This window comes from Pollachius pollachius (genome assembly GCF_949987615.1).
Source record: "Pollachius pollachius genome assembly, chromosome: 20".
Classification (NCBI taxonomy): domain Eukaryota; kingdom Metazoa; phylum Chordata; class Actinopteri; order Gadiformes; family Gadidae; genus Pollachius; species Pollachius pollachius.
Genome location: NC_136953.1, coordinates 1,132,989 through 1,159,721, shown reverse-complemented (window position 1 = coordinate 1,159,721; position 26,733 = coordinate 1,132,989). Strand labels below are relative to the sequence as shown.

The following is a 26,733-nucleotide window of genomic DNA, read 5'->3' as shown; positions in this document are numbered from 1 at the left end:
ACTTCATAGGACGGCTGACGGATGACGTCACGGCGGGATCACCTGTCCCCGACGCGTTGACGTGCTCCTTTGACACCAAACTGGCTGTCAGTCACTTCTATCCGATCTGCACCGCAGGGTAACGTAACAAATCCGCCCTCGAGCCAACAGCTCTGTGTTGCATGTGTGTTGTCGGTGTCTGTGATTCGTAACTCACCGTCACCAGTGTGCACGTGCCCGTGCCGCGCTCCCTGCTGTTGGCCATGTGTCTGCAGCTTACTGGTGACACCGAGCAGTGTTTGCACATTGTTCTTGTCATGCCAACGTTTGGCATGACAGCGCCGCGGAATAATTGTTGCACGTCAATATCTGAACAAGTTTCTTTAAAATGTCTTTCCTTTTTAATGTAATAACTAGGCCTACTTCCAGTTCTAGACACTTGACAAACATGACACCAGTAACTTCAACAGAGTGTGTGTGTGTGTGTGTGTGTGTGTGTGTGTGTGTGTGTGTGTGTGTGTGTGTGCGTGTGCGTGTCGTTTGAGTTATGCAAGGGGTGTTGTGCAACAGACTACTGTTTATCACAATGAGCCAGAACACACTACAGAACCCAACAGCTAGGAGATTCCTTCTTAGCATTAAGCAAACGGTGGACTGGACTCAGAATGAGGGGAACGCTAGCATGCCCAGACTTAGCCGACCACTGTGTTTCACTGTCAGACTGCAGACTGCAGTTACCTACCAAATACAATCTGCCATTATGGTACCCTGCTCACCACCATCCTCACAGTATAATGCACTCACACTCCGGCCGTCAACTTTAATCAGTAGCCCATATTGTAAATGGCTGTACTATTTATAAAGGACTTTATACTGCACGCCATGACTGAATTGTTAAGCTTATTTCTAGCACTCTTAAGGAAGTATTTCCAGAAAATGGGATCATGTACTAACATTCAGTGGTTTAGCAGCTCTATTGATGGGAAGTGCTGTTACTTGAAATAGGCTGTGTGTATGTTCTCTACATGGAAATAGCCTCTCCATGTATGGGCTGGTACAAAATCATGAAGTCTCAGCCCATTCTGGATAAAACGAAGGGACCTAGGCTATCAGTACGAGCTAGTGGTGTTGGTTGAGGGCTGCTTGGAGCATGTCCATATTCTTGTTTTCAGTGGGTTACGGCTGGCAGGGTCCATATCAGCAGCACTGCTGCTCCATATCAGCAGTGATAGGCAGTGTGGCACTGGAGATGTTTTTAGTACCCTTAAACAAAGACCTATCTCATCTCTGAAAACATTTGAATCCTGTCTGTTGTAATGTGATTGGTGGATTCAAATAAAGAATTAAAATGTGTGTATGGGTCTCGTTTGAGTTATGCAAGGGGTGTTGTTTGTTTTTTGTAATGGTGGGTGTTGTTTGTGTTGCATTGGTGTTTGTGTTGTATTGGTGTGTGTTGGTTGCGTTTTATTGGTGTGTGTGTTTGTGTAGTATTGGTGTGTGTTGGTTGCGTTGTATTGGTGTGTGTTTGTGTTGTATTGCTGTGTGTTGTTTGTGTTGTATGTATTGTCTGTTTGTGTTGTATTGGTGACTTTCTGTTGTTTGTGTTATACAGTGGGGCAAAAAAGTATTTAGTCAGCCACCAATTGTGCAAGTTCTCCCACTTAAAAAGATAAGAGGCCTGTAATTTTCATCATAGGTATACCTCAGCTATGAGAGACAAAATTAAAAAAAAAAAAATCTAGAAAATCAATTTTAAAGAATTTATTTGCAAATGATGGTGGAAAATAAGTATTTGGTCAATAACAAAAGGTCATCTCAATACTTTGTTACATGCCCTTTGTTGGCAATGACAGAGGTCAAACGTTTTCTGTAAGTCTTTACAAGGTTTTCACACACTGCTTCTGGTATTTTGGCCCATTCCTCCATGCAGATCTCCTCTAGAGCAGTGATGTTTTTGGGCCTTCGCTGGGCAACACGGACTTTCAACTCCCTCCAAAGATTTTCTATGGGGTTGAGATCTGGAGACTGGCTAGGCCACTCCAGGACCTTGAAATGCTTCTTACGAAGCCACTCCTTCGTTGCCCGGGCGGTGTGTTTGGGGTCATTGTCATGCTGAAAGACCCAGCCACGTTTCATCTTCAGTGACCTTGCTGATGGAAGGAGGTTTTCACTCAAAATCTCACGATACATGGCCCCATTCATTCTTTCCGTCACACGGATCAGACGTCCTGGTCCCTTGGCAGAAAAACAGCCCCAAAGCATGATGTTTCCACCCCCATGCTTCACTGTAGGTATGGTGTTCTTTGGATGCAACTCAGCATTCTTTCTCCTCCAAACACGACGAGTTGAGTTTTTACCAAAAAGTTCTATTTTGGTTTCATCTGACCATATGACATTCTCCCAATCCTGTTCTGGATCATCCAAATGCTCTCTAGCAAACTTCAAACGGGCCCGGACATGCACTGGGTTTAGCAGGGGGACACGTCTGGCACTGCAGGATTTGAGTCCCTGGCGGCGTAGTGTGTTAGTGATGGTAGCCTTTGTTACTTTGGTCCCAGCTCTCTGGAGGTCATTCACTAGGTCCCCCCGTGTGGTTCTGGGATTTTTGTTCACCGTTCTTGTGATCATTTTGACCTCACAGGGTGAGATCTTGCGTGGAGCCCCAGATCGAGGGAGACTATCAGTGGTCTTGTTTGTATTCCATTTCCTAATAATTGCTCCCACAGTTGATTTCTTCACACCAAGCTGCTTACCTATTGCAGATTCAGACTTCCCAGCCTGGTGCAGGTCTACAATTGTGTTTCTGGTGTCCTTTGACAGCTCTTTGGTCTTGGTCATAGTGGAGTTTGGAGTGTGACTGTTTGAGGTTGTGGACAGGTGTCTTTTATACTGATAAGGAGTTCAAACAGGTGCCATTAATACAGGTAACAAGTGGAGGACAGAGGAGCCTCTTAAAGAAGAAGTTACAGGTCTGTGACAGCCAGAAATCTTGCTGGTTTGTAGGTGACCAAATACTTATTTTCCACCATAATTTGCAAATAAATTCTTTAAAAATCAGACAATGTGTTTTTCTGGATTTTTTTTTTTCATTTTGTCTCTCATAGCTGAGTTTTACCTATGATGAAAATTACAGGCCTCTCTCGTCTTTTTAAGTGGGAGAACTTGCACAATTGGTGGCTGACTAAATACTTTTTTGCCCCACTGTATGTGGTTGGGGTTGATTTGGCGTGTCTAGTTTGTGTTGTATTGGTTTGTGTTGTATTGGTGTGTGTGTTGTATTGGTGTGTGTTGTTTGTGTTGCATTAGTGTGTCTAGTTTGTGTTGTATTGGTGTGTCTAGTCCGTGTTGTATTGGTGTGTGTTGCTTTAGTGTGTCTAGTTTGTGTCATATAGAGATGTGATTGTATAGGTGGTCCAATAAGTGCTGAGAGGAGCAGAACAGCTGAACATGGTGCAGTGTGTTAGAGGAGAACAGCTGAACACAGTGCAGTGTGTTAGAGGAGAACAGCTGAACACAGTGCAGTGTGTTAGAGGAGCAGGAGAACAGCTGAACACAGTGCAGTGTGTTAGAGGAGCAGGAGAACAGCTGAACACGGCGCAGTGTGTTAGAGGAGAACAGCTGAACACAGCTCAGTGTGTTAGAGGAGCAGGAGAACAGCTGAACACAGTGCAGTGTGTTAGAGGAGCAGGAGAACAGCTGAACACAGTGCAGTGTGTTAGAGGAGCAAGAGAACAGCTGAACACGGTGCAGTGTGTTAGAGGAGCAGGAGAACAGCTGAACACGGCGCAGTGTGTTAGAGGAGCAGAACAGCTGAACACAGTGCAGTGTGTTAGAGGAGCAGGAGAACAGCTGAACACGGCGCAGTGTGTTAGAGGAGCAGAACAGCTGAACACAGTGCAGTGTGTTAGAGGAGCAGGAGAACAGCTGAACACGGTGCAGTGTGTTAGAGGAGAACAGCTGAACACAGTGCAGTGTGTTAGAGGAGCAGGAGAACAGCTGAACACAGTGCAGTGTGTTAGAGGAGCAGGAGAACAGCTGAACACGGTGCAGTGTGTTAGAGGAGCAGGAGAACAGCTGAACACGGTGCAGTGTGTTAGAGGAGAACAGCTGAACACAGTGCAGTGTGTTAGAGGAGCAGGAGAACAGCTGAACACAGTGCAGTGTGTTAGAGGAGCAGGAGAACAGCTGAACACGGCGCAGTGTGTTAGAGGAGAACAGCTGAACACAGCTCAGTGTGTTAGAGGAGCAGGAGAACAGCTGAACACAGTGCAGTGTGTTAGAGGAGCAGGAGAACAGCTGAACACAGTGCAGTGTGTTAGAGGAGCAGGAGAACAGCTGAACACGGTGCAGTGTGTTAGAGGAGCAGGAGAACAGCTGAACACGGCGCAGTGTGTTAGAGGAGCAGAACAGCTGAACACAGTGCAGTGTGTTAGAGGAGCAGGAGAACAGCTGAACACGGCGCAGTGTGTTAGAGGAGCAGAACAGCTGAACACAGTGCAGTGTGTTAGAGGAGCAGGAGAACAGCTGAACACGGCGCAGTGTGTTAGAGGAGCAGGAGAACAGCTGAACACAGTGTAGTGTGTTAGAGGAGCAGGAGAACAGCTGAACACGGCGCAGTGTGTTAGAGGAGCAGAACAGCTGAACACGGTGCAGTGTGTTAGAGGAGCAGGAGAACAGCTGAACACGGTGCAGTGTGTTAGAGGAGCAGGAGAACAGCTGAACACGGCGCAGTGTGTTAGAGGAGCAGAACAGCTGAACACAGTGCAGTGTGTTAGAGGAGCAGGAGAACAGCTGAACACGGCGCAGTGTGTTAGAGGAGCAGAACAGCTGAACACGGTGCAGTGTGTTAGAGGAGCAGGAGAACAGCTGAACACAGCGCAGTGTGTTAGAGGAGCAGAACAGCTGAACACGGTGCAGTGTGTTAGAGGAGCAGAACAGCTGAACACGGTGCAGTGTGTTAGAGGAGCAGAACAGCTGAACACAGTGCAGTGTGTTAGAGGAGCAGGAGAACAGCTGAACACGGTGCAGTGTGTTAGAGGAGAACAGCTGAACACAGTGCAGTGTGTTAGAGGAGAACAGCTGAACACAGTGCAGTGTGTTAGAGGAGCAGGAGAACAGCTGAACACGGTGCAGTGTGTTAGAGGAGCAGGAGAACAGCTGAACACAGCTCAGTGTGTTAGAGGAGCAGGAGAACAGCTGAACACGGTGCAGTGTGTTAGAGGAGAACAGCTGAACACAGTGCAGTGTGTTAGAGGAGCAGGAGAACAGCTGAACACGGTGCAGTGTGTTAGAGGAGAACAGCTGAACACGGTGCAGTGTGTTAGAGGAGCAGGAGAACAGCTGAACACGGTGCAGTGTGTTAGAGGAGAACAGCTGAACACAGTGCAGTGTGTTAGAGGAGCAGGAGAACAGCTGAACACGGTGCAGTGTGTTAGAGGAGAACAGCTGAACACGGTGCAGTGTGTTAGAGGAGCAGGAGAACAGCTGAACACGGTGCAGTGTGTTAGAGGAGCAGAACAGCTGAACACGGTGCAGTGTGTTAGAGGAGAACAGCTGAACACAGTGCAGTGTGTTAGAGGAGCAGGAGAACAGCTGAACACGGTGCAGTGTGTTAGAGGAGAACAGCTGAACACAGTGCAGTGTGTTAGAGGAGCAGGAGAACAGCTGAACACGGTGCAGTGTGTTAGAGGAGCAGGAGAACAGCTGAACACGGTGCAGTGTGTTAGAGGAGCAGAACAGCTGAACACGGTGCAGTGTGTTAGAGGAGCAGGTATTGGTGTGTCTACTCTGTGATGCATTAGTGTGTTGTTTGTGTTGTATTGGTGTGTGTTGTCTGTGTTGCATTAGTGTGTTGTTTGTGTTGTATTGGTGTGTCTAGTCCATTGATACCCCCCCCCCCCCCCCACCTGAATATCTCCATGGTCGTTTGAGTTATGCAAGGGGTGTTGTGCAACAGACTACTGTTTATCACAACGAGCCACGACACACTACAGAACCCAACAGCTAGGAGATTCCTTCTTAGCATTAAGCAAACGGTGGACTGGACTCAGAATGAGGGGAACGCTAGCATGCCCAGACTTTGCCGACCACTGTGTTTCACTGTCAGACTGCAGACTGCAGTTACCTACCAAATACAATCTGCCATTATGGTACCCTGCTCACCACCATCCTCACAGTATAATGCACTCACACTCCGGCCGTCAACTTTAATCAGTAGCCCATATTGTAAATGGCTGTACTATTTATAAAGGACTTTATACTGCACGCCATGACTGAATTGTTAAGCTTATTTCTAGCACTCTTAAGGAAGTATTTCCAGAAAATGGGATCATGTACTAACATTCAGTGGTTTAGCAGCTCTATTGATGGGAAGTGCTGTTACTTGAAATAGGCTGTGTGTATGTTCTCTACATGGAAATAGCCTCTCCATGTATGGGCTGGTACAAAATCATGAAGTCCCAGCCCATTCTGGATAAAACGAAGGGACCTAGGCTATCAGTACAAGCTAATGGTGTTGGTTGAGGGCAGCTTGGAGCATGTCCATATTCTTGTTTTCAGTGGGTTACGGCTGGCAGGGCTCTCCAGCAGAACATCGACACAACTAGCAAAGTGTTGCTCCATATCATATTAGCTGCTATCGTTGCTTTACACGGGGAATGGGTTAGCCTAGCTATTGTAATACTTGCACTTGGTTCTATGAACATCTTTACTGTACCGACAGCGATATATTGTTTCACTTCTTATGACAAATGTACTTATTGTAACAAATGCACTTATTGTAAGTCGCTAAAAGCGACTGGATAAAAGCGACTGGATAAAAGCGTCTGCTAAATGCCCTAAATGTAAATGTAAATATCAGCAGTGATAGGCAGTGTGGCAGTGTGGCACAGGAGATTTTTTTAGTACCCTTGAACAAAGACCTATCTTATCTCTGAAAATATTTGAATCCTGTCTGTTGTAATGTGATTGGTGGATTCAAATAAAGAATTAAAATGTGTGCGAGTCTCGTTTGAGTTATGCAAGGGGTGTTGTTTGTTTTTTGTATTGGTGTGTGTTGTTTGTGTTGCATTGGTGGGTGTTGTTTGTGTTGTATTGGTGTGTGTTGGTTGTGTTTTATTGGTGTGTGTTGGTTGCGTTGTATTGGTGTGTGTTTGTGTTGTATTGGTGTGTGTTGTTTGTGTTATATTGGTGGTTGTTGTTTGTGTTATATTGGTGTTTGTGTTGTATTGGTGTGTGTTTGTGTTGTATTGGTGTGTGTTGTTTGTGTTGTATTGGTGGTTGTTGTTTGTGTTGTATTGGTGTGTGTTGGTTGCGTTTTATTGGTGTGTGTTTGTGTTGTATTGGTGTGTGTTGTTTGTGTTGTATTGGTGGTTGTTGTTTGTGTTGTATTGGTGTTTGTGTTGTATTGGTGTGTGTTGGTTGCGTTTTATTGGTGTGTGTTTGTGTTGTATTGGTGTGTGTTGGTTGCGTTGTATTGGTGTGTGTTTGTGTTGTATTGGTGTGTGTTGTTTGTGTTGTATTGGTGGTTGTTGTTTGTGTTCTATTGCTGTGTGTTGTTTGTGTTGCATGTATTGTCTGTTGTTTGTGTTGTATTGGTGACTTTCTGTTTGTGTTATATTGTATGTGTTTGGGGTTGTATTGGTGCGTCTAGTTTGTGTTGTATTGGTCTTTCTAGTCTGTGTTGTATGAGTGTGTGTGTTGTATTGGTTTGTGTTGTACTGGTGTGTGATGTTTGTGCTACGTCGGTGTGTGTTGTTTGTGTTGCATTGGTGTGTGTTGTATTAGTGTGTCTAGTTTGTGTTGTATTGGTGTGTCTAGTCCGTGTTGTATTGGTGTGTGTTGTTTGTGTTGCATTGATGTGTGTTGTATTAGTGTGTCTAGTTTGTGTTGTATTGGTGTGTCTAGTCCGTGTTGTATTAGTGTGTCTAGTTTGTGTTGTATAAAGATGTGATTGTATAGGTGGTCCAATAAGTGCTGAGAGGAGCAGAACAGCTGAACCCAGCTCAGTGTGTTAGAGGAGCAGAAGAACAGCTGGACACGGTGCAGTGTGTTAGAGGAGCAGGAGAACAGCTGAACACGGTGCAGTGTGTTAGAGGAGCAGCAGAACAGCTGAACACAGCTCAGTGTGTTAGAGGAGCAGCAGAACAGCTGAACACAGCTCAGTGTGTTAGAGGAGCAGGAGAACAGCTGAACACAGCACAGTGTGTTAGAGGAGAACAGCTGAACACGGTGCAGTGTGTTAGAGGAGAACAGCTGAACACAGCACAGTGTGTTAGAGGAGAACAGCTGAACACGGTGCAGTGTGTTAGAGGAGAACAGCTGAACACAGCACAGTGTGTTAGAGGAGCAGAACAGCTGAACACAGCGCAGTGTGTTAGAGGAGCAGGAGAACAGCTGAACACAGTGCAGTGTGTTAGAGGAGCAGGAGAACAGCTGAACACAGTGCAGTGTGTTAGAGGAGCAAGAGAACAGCTGAACACGGTGCAGTGTGTTAGAGGAGCAGGAGAACAGCTGAACACGGCGCAGTGTGTTAGAGGAGCAGAACAGCTGAACACAGTGCAGTGTGTTAGAGGAGCAGGAGAACAGCTGAACACGGCGCAGTGTGTTAGAGGAGCAGAACAGCTGAACACGGTGCAGTGTGTTAGAGGAGAACAGCTGAACACGGTGCAGTGTGTTAGAGGAGCAGGAGAACAGCTGAACACGGTGCAGTGTGTTAGAGGAGAACAGCTGAACACGGTGCAGTGTGTTAGAGGAGAACAGCTGAACACAGTGCAGTGTGTTAGAGGAGCAGGAGAACAGCTGAACACGGCGCAGTGTGTTAGAGGAGCAGGAGAACAGCTGAACACAGTGTAGTGTGTTAGAGGAGCAGGAGAACAGCTGAACACGGCGCAGTGTGTTAGAGGAGCAGAACAGCTGAACACGGTGCAGTGTGTTAGAGGAGCAGGAGAACAGCTGAACACGGTGCAGTGTGTTAGAGGAGCAGGAGAACAGCTGAACACAGTGCAGTGTGTTAGAGGAGCAGAACAGCTGAACACAGTGCAGTGTGTTAGAGGAGCAGGAGAACAGCTGAACACGGCGCAGTGTGTTAGAGGAGCAGAACAGCTGAACACGGTGCAGTGTGTTAGAGGAGCAGGAGAACAGCTGAACACAGCGCAGTGTGTTAGAGGAGCAGAACAGCTGAACACGGTGCAGTGTGTTAGAGGAGCAGAACAGCTGAACACGGTGCAGTGTGTTAGAGGAGCAGAACAGCTGAACACAGTGCAGTGTGTTAGAGGAGCAGGAGAACAGCTGAACACGGTGCAGTGTGTTAGAGGAGAACAGCTGAACACAGTGCAGTGTGTTAGAGGAGCAGGAGAACAGCTGAACACGGTGCAGTGTGTTAGAGGAGCAGGAGAACAGCTGAACACGGTGCAGTGTGTTAGAGGAGAACAGCTGAACACAGTGCAGTGTGTTAGAGGAGCAGGAGAACAGCTGAACACGGTGCAGTGTGTTAGAGGAGAACAGCTGAACACAGTGCAGTGTGTTAGAGGAGCAGGAGAACAGCTGAACACGGTGCAGTGTGTTAGAGGAGCAGGAGAACAGCTGAACACGGTGCAGTGTGTTAGAGGAGCAGAACAGCTGAACACGGTGCAGTGTGTTAGAGGAGCAGGTATTGGTGTGTCTACTCTGTGATGCATTAGTGTGTTGTTTGTGTTGTATTGGTGTGTGTTGTCTGTGTTGCATTAGTGTGTTGTTTGTGTTGTATTGGTGTGTCTAGTCCATTGATACCCCCCCCCCCCCCCCACCTGAATATCTCCATGGTCGTTTGAGTTATGCAAGGGGTGTTGTGCAACAGACTACTGTTTATCACAACGAGCCACGACACACTACAGAACCCAACAGCTAGGAGATTCCTTCTTAGCATTAAGCAAACGGTGGACTGGACTCAGAATGAGGGGAACGCTAGCATGCCCAGACTTTGCCGACCACTGTGTTTCACTGTCAGACTGCAGACTGCAGACTGCAGTTACCTACCAAATACAATCTGCCATTATGGTACCCTGCTCACCACCATCCTCACAGTATAATGCACTCACACTCCGGCCGTCAACTTTAATCAGTAGCCCATATTGTAAATGGCTGTACTATTTATAAAGGACTTTATACTGCACGCCATGACTGAATTGTTAAGCTTATTTCTAGCACTCTTAAGGAAGTATTTCCAGAAAATGGGATCATGTACTAACATTCAGTGGTTTAGCAGCTCTATTGATGGGAAGTGCTGTTACTTGAAATAGGCTGTGTGTATGTTCTCTACATGGAAATAGCCTCTCCATGTATGGGCTGGTACAAAATCATGAAGTCCCAGCCCATTCTGGATAAAACGAAGGGACCTAGGCTATCAGTACAAGCTAATGGTGTTGGTTGAGGGCAGCTTGGAGCATGTCCATATTCTTGTTTTCAGTGGGTTACGGCTGGCAGGGCTCTCCAGCAGAACATCGACACAACTAGCAAAGTGTTGCTCCATATCATATTAGCTGCTATCGTTGCTTTACACGGGGAATGGGTTAGCCTAGCTATTGTAATACTTGCACTTGGTTCTATGAACATCTTTACTGTACCGACAGCAATATATTGTTTCACTTCTTATGACAAATGTACTTATTGTAACAAATGCACTTATTGTAAGTCGCTTTGGATAAAAGCGTCTGCTAAATGCCCTAAATGTAAATGTAAATATCAGCAGTGATAGGCAGTGTGGCAGTGTGGCACAGGAGATGTTTTTAGTACCCTTGAACAAAGACCTATCTTATCTCTGAAAATATTTGAATCCTGTCTGTTGTAATGTGATTGGTGGATTCAAATAAAGAATTAAAATGTGTGCGAGTCTCGTTTGAGTTATGCAAGGGGTGTTGTTTGTTTTTTGTATTGGTGTGTGTTGTTTGTGTTGCATTGGTGGGTGTTGTTTGTGTTGTATTGGTGTGTGTTGGTTGTGTTTTATTGGTGTGTGTTTGTGTTGTATTGGTGTGTGTTGGTTGCGTTGTATTGGTGTGTGTTTGTGTTGTATTGGTGTGTGTTGTTTGTGTTGTATTGGTGGTTGTTGTTTGTGTTATATTGGTGTTTGTGTTGTATTGGTGTGTGTTTGTGTTGTATTGGTGTGTGTTGTTTGTGTTGTATTGGTGGTTGTTGTTTGTGTTGTATTGGTGTGTGTTGGTTGCGTTTTATTGGTGTGTGTTGGTTGCGTTTTATTGGTGTGTGTTGGTTGCGTTTTATTGGTGTGTGTTTGTGTTGTATTGGTGTGTGTTGGTTGCGTTGTATTGGTGTGTGTTGTTTGTGTTGTATTGGTGGTTGTTGTTTGTGTTCTATTGCTGTGTGTTGCATGTATTGTCTGTTGTTTGTGTTGTATTGGTGACTTTCTGTTTGTGTTATATTGTATGTGTTTGGGGTTGTATTGGTGCGTCTAGTTTGTGTTGTATTGGTCTTTCTAGTCTGTGTTGTATTAGTGTGTGTTGTACTGGTGTGTGATGTTTGTGCTACGTCGGTGTGTGTTGTTTGTGTTGCATTGGTGTGTGTTGTATTAGTGTGTCTAGTTTGTGTTGTATTGGTGTGTCTAGTCCGTGTTGTATTGGTGTGTGTTGTTTGTGTTGCATTGATGTGTGTTGTATTAGTGTGTCTAGTTTGTGTTGTATTGGTGTGTCTAGTCCGTGTTGTATTAGTGTGTCTAGTTTGTGTTGTATAAAGATGTGATTGTATAGGTGGTCCAATAAGTCCTGAGAGGAGCAGAACAGCTGAACCCAGCTCAGTGTGTTAGAGGAGCAGAAGAACAGCTGGACACGGTGCAGTGTGTTAGAGGAGCAGGAGAACAGCTGAACACGGTGCAGTGTGTTAGAGGAGCAGCAGAACAGCTGAACACGGTGCAGTGTGTTAGAGGAGCAGGAGAACAGCTGAACACAGCTCAGTGTGTTAGAGGAGCAGGAGAACAGCTGAACACGGTACAGTGTGTTAGAGGAGAACAGCTGAACCCAGCTCAGTGTGTTAGAGGAGCAGGAGAACAGCTGAACACAGCTCAGTGTGTTAGAGGAGCAGGAGAACAGCTGAACACAGCGCAGTGTGTTAGAGGAGCAGAACAGCTGAACACAGCTCAGTGTGTTAGAGGAGCAGAAGAACAGCTGAACCCAGCTCAGTGTGTTAGAGGAGCAGGAGAACAGCTGAACACAGTGCAGTGTGTTAGAGGAGCAGGAGAACAGCTGAACACAGCTCAGTGTGTTAGAGGAGCAGAACAGCTGAACACGGCGCAGTGTGTTAGAGGAGCAGAACAGCTGAACACGGCGCAGTGTGTTAGAGGAGCAGAACAGCTGAACACAGCTCAGTGTGTTAGAGGAGCAGGAGAACAGCTGAACACAGCTCAGTGTGTTAGAGGAGCAGGAGAACAGCTGAACACGGTGCAGTGTGTTAGAGGAGCAGAACAGCTGAACACAGCTCAGTGTGTTAGAGGAGCAGAACAGCTGAACACAGCTCAGTGTGTTAGAGGAGCAGAACAGCTGAACACAGCTCAGTGTGTTAGAGGAGCAGAACAGCTGAACACAGCTCAGTGTGTTAGAGGAGCAGGAGAACAGCTGAACACAGTGCAGTGTGTTAGAGGAGCAGGAGAACAGCTGAACACGGCGCAGTGTGTTAGAGGAGCAGAACAGCTGAACACAGCTCAGTGTGTTAGAGGAGCAGAACAGCTGAACACAGCTCAGTGTGTTAGAGGAGCAGAACAGCTGAACACAGCTCAGTGTGTTAGAGGAGCAGAACAGCTGAACACAGCTCAGTGTGTTAGAGGAGCAGAACAGCTGAACACAGCTCAGTGTGTTAGAGGAGCAGAACAGCTGAACACAGCTCAGTGTGTTAGAGGAGCAGAACAGCTGAACACAGCTCAGTGTGTGTCTTACAGACGATGGCCTCCTGTGTGCCTGGCCGCCGGCTGGTGGCCTGCCTCCTCAACGTGTCCGAGGCTCGGAGGAAGGACCTGGTGGATATGGTAGCGATGGCCGCCGTCTACAAAAGCAAAGGTGAGAGATGTGAAAAAGGTTCTGACCTGGGTCGGAGAGCACAAGGGAGGCTCACACGGCCTTCATCCCACCATTTATGTTGTGGGACCCGTTCGGCAGAAATGTTACACTGAAACACACCGCGAAGACTACTGGTACAGTAGTAGGGCATACGAGATGCAATAAGTCTCCTTAACATCGGGGGGGCGCTAGTCTCGCGTTGCTAGTCCTCCCCTCCCGCTCGCCGTGCTGATGCGCTGGGTGTGCACTAGCAGCGCACAAGCAATCAGAGTATCCAGGATTGGAGCCGCGCCGTTCCAAAAGCTTCCAACACAGCTGAACGCACCAAACTGATTTGTTCCCCAACTCCTCCGAGCCTCCCCAAACATTCCCGATGGCCAACGGGCCGGCCAGTGTGTTCCACGCTTTAAAGCTTCAGCGTGTTCTATCGGCTTCAAATGGTGTTTTGATTTATGGTGGGTTTCTTTCTATCTCAAATAGGTAGCTGAACACAGTACAGTGTGTGTTAGAGAAAAAAAAACGACTTAATGTATTGATCTAAGTTAAATAGTGATTACAATTTGAACAGTTCGAATATTCTCTAATAAATAATGCATGTGTACATTTGAGCTACTGAACTGCTTCAATACATCACACAATGTTAATTCATCATATCGTAGTACACAAACAACAGATACACAGACAGACGCAACAGAAACAAACAACTGACAGGCACAACAGAGAGAAAAAACACAGACACATGACATACACACATCTGACACATGACACGCACACATCTGACACATGACATGCACACATCTGACACATGACACGCACACATCTGACACATGACATACACACATCTGACACATGACATACACACATCTGACACATGACACACACACATCTGACACAACAGACACAAACAACAGAACCAAGCGCTGGTGTCCGATGAAACCAACGCAGTGTTTATTCCTGGTGGTGTTTAATGAGCTGGTGGTGTTGAATGAGGTGGTGGTGTTTAATGAGCTGGTGGTGTTTAATGAGCTGGTGGTGTTGAATGAGGTGGTGGTGTTTAATGAGCTGGTGGTGTTTAATGAGCTGGTGGTGTTGAATGAGGTGGTGGTGTTTAATGAGCTGGTGGTGTTGAATGAGGTGGTGGTGTTTAATGAGCTGGTGGTGTTGAATGAGGTGGTGGTGTTTAATGAACAGGTGGTGTTGAATGAGGTGGTGGTGTTTAATGAGCTGGTGGTGTTAGTGAGGTGGTGGTGTTTAATGAGCTGGTGGTGTTAGTGAGGTGGTGGTGTTTAATGAGCTGGTGGTGTTAGTGAGGTGGTGGTGTTGAATGAGCTGGTGGTGTTGAATGAGGTGGTGGTGTTTAATGAGCTGGTGGTGTTGAATGAGGTGGTGGTGTTGAATGAGGTGGTGGTGTTTAATGAACAGGTGGTGTTGAATGAGGTGGTGGTGTTTAATGAGCTGGTGGTGTTAGTGAGGTGGTGGTGTTTAATGAACAGGTGGTGTTGAATGAGGTGGTGGTGTTTAATGAGCTGGTGGTGTTAGTGAGGTGGTGGTGTTTAATGAGCTGGTGGTGTTAGTGAGGTGGTGGTGTTGAATGAGCTGGTGGTGTTGAATGAGGTGGTGGTGTTGAATGAGGTGGTGGTGTTGAATGTGGTGGTGGTGTTGAATGAGGTGGTGGTGTTTAATGAGCTGGTGGTGTTGAATGAGGTGGTGGTGTTTAATGAGCTGGTGGTGTTAGTGAGGTGGTGGTGTTGAATGAGCTGGTGGTGTTGAATGAGGTGGTGGTGTTTAATGAACAGGTGGTGTTGAATGAGGTGGTGGTGTTTAATGAGCTGGTGGTGTTAGTGAGGTGGTGGTGTTTAATGAGCTGGTGGTGTTAGTGAGGTGGTGGTGTTTAATGAGCTGGTGGTGTTGAATGAGGTGGTGGTGTTTAATGAGCTGGTGGTGTTAGTGAGGTGGTGGTGTTGAATGAGCTGGTGGTGTTGAATGAGGTGGTGGTGTTTAATGAGCTGGTGGTGTTAGTGAGGTGGTGGTGTTTAATGAGCTGGTGGTGTTAGTGAGGTGGTGGTGTTGAATGAGCTGGTGGTGTTGAATGAGGTGGTGGTGTTTAATGAGCTGGTGGTGTTGAATGAGGTGGTGGTGTTGAATGAGGTGGTGGTGTTTAATGAACAGGTGGTGTTGAATGAGGTGGTGGTGTTTAATGAGCTGGTGGTGTTAGTGAGGTGGTGGTGTTTAATGAACAGGTGGTGTTGAATGAGGTGGTGGTGTTTAATGAGCTGGTGGTGTTAGTGAGGTGGTGGTGTTTAATGAGCTGGTGGTGTTAGTGAGGTGGTGGTGTTGAATGAGCTGGTGGTGTTGAATGAGGTGGTGGTGTTGAATGAGGTGGTGGTGTTTAATGAACAGGTGGTGTTGAATGAGGTGGTGGTGTTTAATGAGCTGGTGGTGTTAGTGAGGTGGTGGTGTTTAATGAGCTGGTGGTGTTAGTGAGGTGGTGGTGTTGAATGAGGTGGTGGTGTTTAATGAGCTGGTGGTGTTGAATGAGGTGGTGGTGTTGAATGAGGTGGTGGTGTTTAATGAGCTGGTGGTGTTAGTGAGGTGGTGGTGTTGAATGAGCTGGTGGTGTTGAATGAGGTGGTGGTGTTGAATGAGGTGGTGGTGTTGAATGTGGTGGTGGTGTTGAATGAGGTGGTGGTGTTTAATGAACAGGTGGTGTTGAATGAGGTGGTGGTGTTTAATGAGCTGGTGGTGTTAGTGAGGTGGTGGTGTTGAATGAGCTGGTGGTGTTGAATGAGCTGGTGGTGTTGAATGAGGTGGTGGTGTTGAATGAGGTGGTGGTGTTGAATGTGGTGGTGGTGTTGAATGAGGTGGTGGTGTTGAATGAAGCGGTGGTGTTTAATGACTTGGTGGTGCTTAACGAGGTGGTGGTGCTTAACGAGGTGGTGGTGCTTACGAGGTGGTGGTGCTTAACGAGGTGGTGGTTCTTGTCATGTCAGGCGAGCTGCGGGAGGGGACGACTGTGCTGAACATCTTCAACGACCTGGACTACAACCGCTCCGTCATCACCATCGTGGCGGGCATCGACTCCATTAGTAAGTCCTCTCTCCTCCGTCAGTAGGTCCTCTCCTCCGTCAGTAGGTCCTCTCCTCCGTCAGTAGGTCCTCTCCTCCGCCAGTAAGTCCTCCTCCGTCAGTAAGTCCTCTCCTCCGTCAGTAGGTCCTCTCCTCCGTCAGTAGGTCCTTTCCGTCAGTAGGTCCTCTCCTCCGTCAGTAAGTCCTCTCCTCCGTCAGTAAGTCCTCCTCCGTCAGTAGGTCCTCTCCTCCGTCAGTAAGTCCTCTCCTCCGTCAGTAGGTCCTCTCCTCCGTCAGTAGGTCCTCTCCTCCGTCAGTAAGTCCTCTCCTCCGTCAGTAGGTCCTCTCTCCGTCAGTAGGTCCTCTCTCTCCGTCAGTAGATCCTCTCCTCCGTCAGTAAGTCCTCTCCTCCGTCAGTAAGTCCTCCTCCGTCAGTAGGCCCTCTCCGTCAGTAGGTCCTCTCTCCGTCAGTAGGTCCTCTCTCCGTCAGTAGGTCCTCTCCTCCGTCAGGAAGTCCTCTCTCCTCCGTCAGTAGGTCCTCTCCTCCGTCACTAGGTCCTCTCTCCGTCACTAGGTCCTCTCTCTGTCAGTAGGTCCTCTCCTCCGTCAGTAGGTCCTCTCTCCGTCACTAGGTCCTCTCTCCGTCAGTAGGTCCTCTCCTCCGTCAGTAGGTCCTCTCCTCCGTCAGTAGGTCCTCTCTCCGTCACTAGGTCCTCTCTCCGTCAGTAGGTCCTCTCCTCCGTCAGTAGGTCCTCTCCTCCGTCAGTAGGTCCTCTCTCCGTCAGTAGGTCCTCTCCTCCGTCAGTAGGTCCTCTCTCCGTCACTAGGTCCTCTCCTCCGTCACTAGGTCCTCTCTCCGTCAGTAGGTCCTCTCTCCGTCAGTAGGTCCTCTCCTCCGTCAGTAGGTCCTCTCCTCCGTCAGTAGGTCCTCTCTCCGTCAGTAGGTCCTCTCCTCCGTCACTAGGTCCTCTCTCCGTCAGTAGGTCCTCTCTCCGTCAGTAGGTCCTCTCCTCCGTCAGTAGGTCCTCTCTCCTCCGCCCTTAGGTCCTCTCTCCGTCAGTAGGTCCTCTCCTCCGTCAGTAGGTCCTCTCTCCGTCAGTAGGTCCTCTCCTCCGTCAGTAGGTCCTCTCCTCCGCCCTTAGGTCCTCTCTCCGTCAGTAGGTCCTCTCCTCCGTCAGTAGGTCCTCTCTCCGTCAGTAGGTCCTCTCCTCCGTCAGTAGGTCCTTCCTCTACCCTCTCGGTTGAGCTCACTCTGCTGGAGGGATGTTGAAGCGGCGTGTGACTGAGAGGGCCGTGTTGTGTTGCTGTGTCCAGGGGAGGCGGTGCTGTCTGCATGCGAAGCGGCCTGTGGATTGATTGACATGCGGGCTCACAGTGGGGCCCACCCCAGCATGGGGGCAGTGGACCTGATCCCCATCTACCCCCTAGACGAGGCGCTGGGCCTGGACGACTGTGCGGCAGAGGCTCAAGGTTAAACCCCAATACTGTGTGTGTGTGTGTGTGTGTGTGTGTGTGTGTGTGTGTGTGTGTGTGTGTGTGTGTGTGTGTGTGTGTGTGTGGAGGACCAGCACCTCCCGATGTTTAAATGAGCGGAAGTGAAAGTCAAGCTGGAAAAAAGAGAAAGTAGGGTGAGAGAACTATTTTTAGCCCTGATGTCTCATGTTTTATTTGAATCAGATGAAAAAGGAAGGTTGTCTAGCCATAATAAACCAACCCAATACTCTGAGGACTGAGCGCACAACCTGCACTGTTCTTCAACATCATTTCAGTGACCGTTTCAAATCCCTCAGTTTTATGACTAGCTATAAAAAGCCGATCCACTTAATGCTTGTGGGAATCAGAGCTGGCTTGGCTTAAGCCTTCCCAGGGCACTAGTGTCCCGCTGCCCGTCTGACCGCACAGTTAGCGCTGCGGATTACCCCCCACACCACAGCACCGTGCATCCTCATATCGGTGGATTCAGGACATCACCACTTATGCCCCTGAGGTCATTGGGAGATTCTCGTTAAAAGCCTGGCCCTTTTATGAGCATAGTCGTTAAGAGGTGCTCGTTATGAGCTTGCTCTGTTTTAAGTATGCTCATTATCGCCGTAGCCATATGGACGCGTGTCTGCTCTCTGGATTAAACCAGGGATGGCTACGCTACTTCTGCATACTGTGTGTGTGTGTGTGTGTGTGTGTGTGTGTGTGTGTGTGTGTGTGTGTGTGTGTGTGTGCGTGTGCGTGCTCTGAGTTTCCCACACAATCGCTCTCTAAGATCAGCCCAGAAATGCACGGGACCTCAAAGTGTTAATAAAGCTGACCGCCCCCAGCCATCGCCCGGGGCCTCACGGAGCGGGTCCCCGGCTCCAGTGCCTTCCTGTTCGGCTGGGCGGACCGCCCCCTGCAGCGCGGCCTGGCCCAGAGGAGGAGGGACATGGGCTGGTTCAGCAAGACCCCCGACACGCACCCCGTCAAGGCCGACGTCGGGCCCTCGCCACAGAAACGCTACGGACTCACAGGTAGGTCTCACAGGTAGGGTCTCACAGGTAGGGCCTCACAGGTAGGGTCTCACAGGTAGGGCCTCACAGGTAGGGTCTCACAGGTAGGGCCTCACAGGTAGGGTCTCACAGGTAGGGCCTCACAGGTAGGGCCTCACAGGTAGGGCCTCACAGGTAGGGCCCCACAGGTAGGGCCTCACAGGTAGGTCTCACAGGTAGGGCCTCACAGGTAGGGCCTCACAGGTAGGGTCTCACAGGTAGGGCCTCACAGGTAGGGCCCCAAAGGTAGGGCCCCAAAGGTAGGGCCCCACAGCTAGGGCCCCACAGGTAGGGCCTCACAGGTAGGGCCTCACAGGTAGGGCCTCACAGGTAGGGCCCCACAGGTAGGGCCCCACAGGTAGGGCGTCTCACAGGTAGGGCCTCACAGGTAGGGCCTCACAGGTAGGGCCTCACAGGTAGGGCCCCACAGGTAGGGCCTCACAGGTAGGGCCCCACAGGTAGGGCCCACAGGTAGGGCCTCACTGGTAGGGCCTCACAGGTAGGGCGTCTCACAGGTAGGTCTCACAGGTAGGGCCTCAGGTGTCATAATAATCACAATAATAACAGTCATAACAGTAGAGACTGACTGACACTGAACTGTGTCAAATCGCCCCTGGAAGAACATGGTGCATCGTCTTTTGCGTCTTAGTCTTTTTTCTGTATTTCTATGTCATTCTTTTTTAAAAGGTTTGCATTTGTGTGTGCAATATTGCAACCGTTATCATAAACATTTAAATATTAAAACGAAATCATGGTCTGCAGTCCTCTAACCTCACTGTGGTCAGTGGATTCAGCGGTCTGCAGTCCTCTAACCTCACTGTGGTCAGTGGATTCAGCGGTCTGCAGTCCTCTAACCTCACTGTGGTCAGTGGATTCAGCGGTCTGCAGTCCTCTAACCTCACTGTGGTCAGTGGATTCAGCGGTCTGCAGTCCTCTAACCTCACTGTGGTCCGTGGATTCAGCGGTCTGCAGTCCTCTAACCTCACTGTGGTCAGTGGATTCAGCGGTCTGCAGTCCTCTAACCTCACTGTGGTCAGTGGATTCAGCGGTCTGCAGTCCTCTAACCTCACTGTGGTCAGTGGATTCAGCGGTCTGCAGTCCTCTAACCTCACTGTGGTCAGTGGATTCAGCGGTCTGCAGTCCTCTAACCCCACTGTGGTCAGTGGATTCAGCGGTCTGCAGTCCTCTAACCTCACTGTGGTCAGTGGATTAAGCGGTCTGCAGTCCTCTAACCTCACTGTGGTCAGTGGATTCAGCGGTCTGCAGTCCTCTAACCCCACTGTGGTCAGTGGATTCAGCGGTCTGCAGTCATCTAACCTCACTGTGGTCAGTGGATTCAGCGGTCTGCAGTCCTCTAACCTCACTGTGGTCAGTGGATTCAGCGGTCTGCAGTCCTCTAACCTCACTGTGGTCAGTGGATTCAGCGGTCTGCAGTCCTCTAACCTCACTGTGGTCAGTGGATTAAGCGGTCTGCAGTCCTCTAACCTCACTGTGGTCAGTGGATTCAGCGGTCTGCAGTCCTCTAACCCCACTGTGGTCAGTGGATTCAGCGGTCTGCAGTCATCTAACCTCACTGTGGTCAGTGGATTCAGCGGTCTGCAGTCCTCTAACCCCACTGTGGTCAGTGGATTCAGCGGTCTGCAGTCCTCTAACCCCACTGTGGTCAGTGGATTCAGCGGTCTGCAGTCATCTAACCTCACTGTGGTCAGTGGATTCAGCGGTCTGCAGTCCTCTAACCTCACTGTGGTCAGTGGATTCAGCGGTCTGCAGTCCTCTAACCTCACTGTGGTCAGTGGATTCAGCGGTCTGCAGTCCTCTAACCTCACTGTGGTCAGTGGATTAAGCGGTCTGCAGTCCTCTAACCTCACTGTGGTCAGTGGATTCAGCGGTCTGCAGTCCTCTAACCCCACTGTGGTCAGTGGATTCAGCGGTCTGCAGTCATCTAACCTCACTGTGGTCAGTGGATTCAGCGGTCTGCAGTCCTCTAACCCCACTGTGGTCAGTGGATTCAGCGGTCTGCAGTCCTCTAACCTCACTGTGGTCAGTGGATTCAGCGGTCTGCAGTCCTCTAACCTCACTGTGGTCAGTGGATTCAGCGGTCTGCAGTCATCTAACCTCACTGTGGTCAGTGGATTCAGCGGTCTGCAGTCCTCTAACCTCACTGTGGTCAGTGGATTCAGCGGTCTGCAGTCCTCTAACCTCACTGTGGTCAGTGGATTCAGCGGTCTGCAGTCCTCTAACCTCACTGTGGTCAGTGGATTAAGCGGTCTGCAGTCCTCTAACCTCACTGTGGTCAGTGGATTCAGCGGTCTGCAGTCCTCTAACCCCACTGTGGTCAGTGGATTCAGCGGTCTGCAGTCATCTAACCTCACTGTGGTCAGTGGATTCAGCGGTCTGCAGTCCTCTAACCCCACTGTGGTCAGTGGATTCAGCGGTCTGCAGTCCTCTAACCTCACTGTGGTCAGTGGATTCAGCGGTCTGCAGTCCTCTAACCTCACTGTGGTCAGTGGATTCAGCGGTCTGCAGTCCTCTAACCTCACTGTGGTCAGTGGATTCAGCGGTCTGCAGTCCTCTAACCTCACTGTGGTCAGTGGATTCAGCGGTCTGCAGTCCTCTAGCCTCACTGTGGTCAGTGGATTCAGCTGCAGTCCGTCTGTCCGCCCCCAGGCAGGTGTCCAGCCACCCTAACCCGCGCTGTGTCCCTGCAGGCGTGGGCGCGGGGCCCTACGTGATGAACTGTAACGTGACCATCGACACGGCCGACCTGGCTCTGGGCCGCCGCGTGGCCGGCGCCCTGAGGGAGTCCGCCCCGGGAGGCGTGCCCGGGGTGCAGGTGCTGGCCCTGCCCCACGGGGGCGCCGTGGAGATCGCCTGCAACGTGGAGAGCGTGCGCGGCGCCCCGCCCGCCGGCCACAGGCCCGGGGCGGAGCGGGAGGCGTGGCCGGCGTTCAGCATCGGCGGGGAGCGCTACTGCCACGCCCCGGCCTCGCTCATCACGGCCAGGGTGGGGGCACTGGCCGGCCAGCAGGGGGTGGGCCTGAAGGGCACGGCCCTGGTGGGCTTCACCCCCACCCAGTGCAGGGGCCTGGCGGAGAGGGCGATCTCGCTGGGCCAGGGAGAGTTCTGGAAGGTGCAGCTCGCCGGTGGCGGAGGGCTCCGCATGTGAGGAAAGCACCAGCCCTCGTTAGGCGGGCTGAGGTGGGCCTTCGGTTCTCATGGGACGATGTAAGAGGGCTTATGTAATTGGCATATCATTATACAAAGTGGTTATGTAATTATGCAAAACATATTCAATGGTGGCCTGTTTCTCTCCTAGCAAGGAATGTTCAGACTGCAGTATGATTCAGTGGTATTCAGCTCATGTGTTTTCGATTTTTTTGATTTGTTTTTGTACTTTGTATTATTTGAGATTCCATGTCTTAAAACTGCATTGGACTTTAAAGACGATTTCTAACTAACCAATCTACCTGAATCCTTGCTAACACGTGGATCCTGCACTAATGAACCAATCTACCTGAATCCCTGTCAACCCATTGATCCTCCACTAGCTAACAACATCTACCTGAATCCCTGTCAACCCATTGATCCTCCACTAGCTAACAACATCTACCTGAATCCCTGTCAACCCATTGATCCTCCACTAGCTAACAACATCTACCTGAATCCCTGTTAACACGTGGATCCTGCAGGGAATGACGAGCCATTGGGGGTGACTGGTTTCATGTGTGGACATGGTGAGGCGAACAGACAACTCTGAGCTTTTATATAAAATGGGTGTGTTTAATGTGGTGAAGTTTAATAAATGTTATAATCAATACAGTGTAAGGGGCGTTTGTGTACTAATGTCACATTGATTTTCACATTGAAACAATGTCCAGACACTTCACTTCTTCTGCCTGCTTCCCGTGTGGAATGTGGTTTGATTTGATGCTCGCCATAACAACCGTGAGAAGGCACTTGATGTTTGGTCATTTCCTGTTGTTTACCAATGAAATAACTTTCCCACAATGGACCACCATGAGTCAATGGCTGCGTGTTCGTGGAGGACGGTCAACGTTTCTGTGAGAAACGCTCCTTAAAACGATCATTAGTCAACAGCAGAAGTGACAGCTGATCATTGAGTCTGGGATGGGATAGCACTACGGAAAACTGGTGAGTTCATCATCGGGATTCATATAAACATGGTTATAGCAACGTGGTAGAACCGATTACTACACTTATTAAGTATAAAATAAACTTAAAAGGTATTACAATATTAACTATTGATGTATTGGTATTTTGTTTTGGTTCAGTATTTATTGCAAAGCATACATTACTTGCTTCTTTGAATATGCCTGAAAAAGAACATCAAACATCAGGAGTAGAAATCCAGCAACAGAAACGATGGCATATTTGCCTTAAATATGTTTATTTTATAATCCACGTAATAGGTGGTTCTATAATCCAGCTAATAGGTGGATGGTTTTATAATCCACCTAATGGGTGGATTATAAAAGCATTTAAAATGCTCCACCATATGTCAGAACATCAATCCTCCACCCGCAGTGTGGTTGGGCTGAACTGGGCAGCTGCCTCGGTCCACAGCGCCGCGCAGAGGGTTAGTCTCACTGCGTGATGAGTCGACGCCCGGGGAGGCGGACAGTGGGAGTGTGGCGGTCCTGCTCTTACGTAAGGTCACCATTGTGTCCTGAGAGGGGAGCCTTTCATAGGGAGGGGGAGGGTGAACAGCGACACGGTCACAGGCCGTTCATTTGAAAGCCAACCCGCTGCGTCTGATACGAGCGCCTCTGACCGTAATGCTGTGATGGAGCTGAGGTCAGGGTTAAGGTAAGGCTAACAACACAGGGTTAAGGTTAGGGTAACACTGTTACCCTAACCTTAACCCTAACCCTGTGTTGATACTGTAACAACACAGGGTTAGTTAGGGTTAAGGTAAGGGTAACAACACGGTTAGGGTTAAGGTTAGGGTAACAACACAGGGTTAAGGTTAGGGTAACATTGTTACCCTAACCTTAACCCTAACCCTGTGTTGATACTGTAACAACACAGGGTTAGGTAGGGTTAAGGTAAGGGTAACAACACGGTTAGGGTTAAGGTTAGGGTAACAACACAGGGTTAAGGTTAGGGTAACATTGTTACCCTAACCTGAACCCTAACCCTGTGTTGATACTGTAACAACACAGGGTTAGGTAGGGTTAAGGTAAGGGTAACAACACGGTTAGGGTTAAGGTTAGGGTAACAACACAGGGTTAAGGTTAGGGTAACATTGTTACCCTAACCTTAACCCTAACCCTGTGTTGATACCGTAACAACACAGGGTTAGGTTAGTGTTAGGGTAACAACACAGGGTTAGGTTAGGGTTAAGGTTAGGGTAACAACACAGGGTTAGGTTAGGGTTAAGGTAAGGATAACAACACAGGGTTACGTTAGGGTTAAGGTTAGGGTAACAACACAGGGTTAGGTCAGGGTTAAGGTTAGGGTAACAACACAGGGTTAGGTTAAGGTTAGGGTAACAACACAGGGTTAGGTTAGGGTTAAGGTAAGGGTAACAACACAGGGTTAGGTTAGTGTTAAGGTTAGGGTAACAACACAGGGTTAGGTCAGAGTTAAGGTTACGGTAACAACACAGGGTTAGGTTAGGGTTAAGGTTAGGGTAACAACACAGGGTTAGGTTAGGGTTAAGGTAAGGGTAACAACACAGGGTTAGGTTAGGGTTAAGGTAAGGGTAACAACACAGGGTTAGGTTAGGGTTAAGGTAAGGGTAACAACACAGAGTTAGGTTAGGGTTAAGGTTAGGGTAACAACACAGGGTTAGGTTAGGCTTAGGGTAACAACACAGGGTTAGGTCAGGGTTAGGGTAACAGCACAGGGTTAGGTCAGGGTTAAGGTAAGGGTTAGGGTAACAACACAGGGACCCAATAAGGGGCTCACGTAGAGCACCAAAAGGGCACCAGGGTTCTGAGGATGGAGATGAGGGTCTTTAGGAGCAGGGTTAGGGTTAGGGTTAGAGATGAGGGTCTTTAGGAGCAGGGTTAGGGTTAGGGTTAGAGATGAGGGTCTTTAGGAGCATGTGGGCTATGGGTTCATGTGTCTGATTTGGGATCAGCGGTGCATGTTTTGTAATGCAGCAGTAATATGCATAAAGCTTTGCACATTGAGGTTAGGCTCTTCTGCACATTTACCTCTCTGCCTCTCCTCCAGCTGAGCCCCTTAGTCATAATGTTCCAGCGTACATACAGTTCTTTCTCTCTTCCCCCTCCCCTCGTTCTCTCTCGCTCAGTTTGTCTCTCTCTCTCATTCCCTCGCCCTCTGTCTCACTCTCTCCCTCTATCTCTCTCCCGTCTTCTATCCTCATATCTCCCCGTCTCACGCTCTGTTACGCAGCCAAACACACGCACACACACACCCAGAGACACACACATACACACACACACGCACGCACACACACACACACACACACACACACACACACACACATCCTGCCAGGCTTGGGAGCATCAGGGTCTAATCTAGGTCACGTCATAAGCCCAGGGGTGTCCTGTTCCCAACATGCCCACACACACACACACACACACACACACACACACACACACACACACACACACACACACACACACACACACACACACACACACACACACACACACACACACACATACATGCGTGCACACACCAATTTTAAAATACAGAAGCTAGAGATCTCACCAAAAAGCATTTCAAATCTATCTAGAATGTTCTCTATGCTTCGCGTTGCTTCATCGCTTGGTCCTTGGCAGAAAGATGAAGGTATGAATCAGTAATGACCCGATCTGCCTCTCCAGCCCTACCTGCCAGCTGCGGCCGCTGCCAGAACCTTCCCTGCTTTAGGAGTCCACACGTTACTGATGCCTTCTAGGAAATCGTCCACCGATGTATTGATATACGTATATAATGTTATCATATTAAACGCATACAAACACATTGTTATAATGTTTACCAATATATAGATATATATACATTGGCACGTATCTGACCTAAAATTGAGTACAACCCTGTACAACCATTCAGATCATATTTAATTTAGTCATATTTAAACCATGATAGACTGTAAAACAAAACTTGAATCAAATCCTATCTTCAGGTGATTGTGTATTGACTACATCGTATATTTTAGTGCGTTTGACTGCGGTTTGAGTGTATCTTTGTCGTACTCGCAATCGGAGGAGGCTTTCCATGTGACTTAGTCTGACAGCGTATCATCCCAGTGAAGAAGCATGTGGCATTGCGCCGAAATAGAAGAGCTTATTTCCTAACAAGACGCTCCAATCTTCTATAAATACACCAAAGCTCTCTCTCTGCTGCTCGCTTTGATTCTCTCGCACCCCTTTCTCTCTCCCTTTCCATTCTATTTCTCACTCCTTTCTCTGTCTCTTTTACTTCATTCTCCTCATCTCTCTCTCTCTGCTACTTCATACCTTTCTAAACCCTTTCACTCTTTCTCTCAACCTCCCTCCATCGTTCCTCTCGGCTGGCTTTCTATCCTTCTCCCTCTGTTATCCCCTTTCTGGTCCTCCCCTCCTCTCATCTTTTACGTTCCACATTACTTCATTCACTCTGGCTGTCTCTCTCCCTCTTTGGCTCTCCCTCCATCCCTCTCCCCCCATCTCTGCCCTGTCTCTGTCACAAATCAGATAATTGTGTCATCTTTGTGTGTTCTCTCTCTCTCTCCCTCTCTCTGCCTCACTCTCTCTCTCTCTCTCTCTCTCTCTCTCTCTCTCTCTCTCTCTCTCTCTCTCTCTCTCTCTCTCTCTCTCTCTCTATGTCTCTCCCTCATTTCTTCACCTCCTCAGATCTTCAGACATGGTCTTCAGATCTGGAGGTGTAACGACCAGGCACCCCTCCCTGCGGTGATATAGTATAGATATAGCTGGGGTCCCGGTTGCCATGATAGGTGATTAGCAGGTTTCCCTGGAGATCAAGCTGGCACCAAGAGGAGCAAAATGCTGTCCCTGCTCATGGGGGCATTTCAGAATACCTTCCTCCTTTCTCCTCCTTCTCATTTGAAGCCCGCCGATCAGGCCAATCAGGATGCATTAAATAAATATATAGATGTGTATATATAGATATATATAGAGAGAAATTTGGATATATGTCTCC

At 48.7% G+C, this 26,733-nt stretch overlaps 2 protein-coding genes across 2 annotated transcripts in view; both read left to right on the top strand.

The window, feature by feature from the left end:
- The first annotated feature begins 41 nt into the window (after positions 1-41).
- ftcdnl1 (formiminotransferase cyclodeaminase N-terminal like 1) lies at positions 42-22,369 on the top strand. Its single transcript, XM_079758475.1, has 6 exons — positions 42-118; positions 12,896-13,013; positions 16,004-16,099; positions 17,393-17,548; positions 18,391-18,579; positions 21,306-22,369. Exons 2-6 carry the CDS (start codon positions 12,899-12,901, stop codon positions 21,761-21,763), a joined length of 1,014 nt encoding a protein of 337 aa, XP_079614601.1. The 5' UTR covers positions 42-118; positions 12,896-12,898; the 3' UTR covers positions 21,764-22,369.
- Positions 22,370-22,616: 247 nt separating this feature from the next.
- LOC307091449 (nck-associated protein 5-like) overlaps positions 22,617-26,733 on the top strand; it is an 86,043-nt gene continuing 81,926 nt past the window's right edge. The window contains exon 1 of the mRNA XM_079758432.1: positions 22,617-22,749. The gene's annotated coding sequence lies outside the window, so the exon portion shown is untranslated. The remainder of the gene's footprint in view (positions 22,750-26,733) is intronic.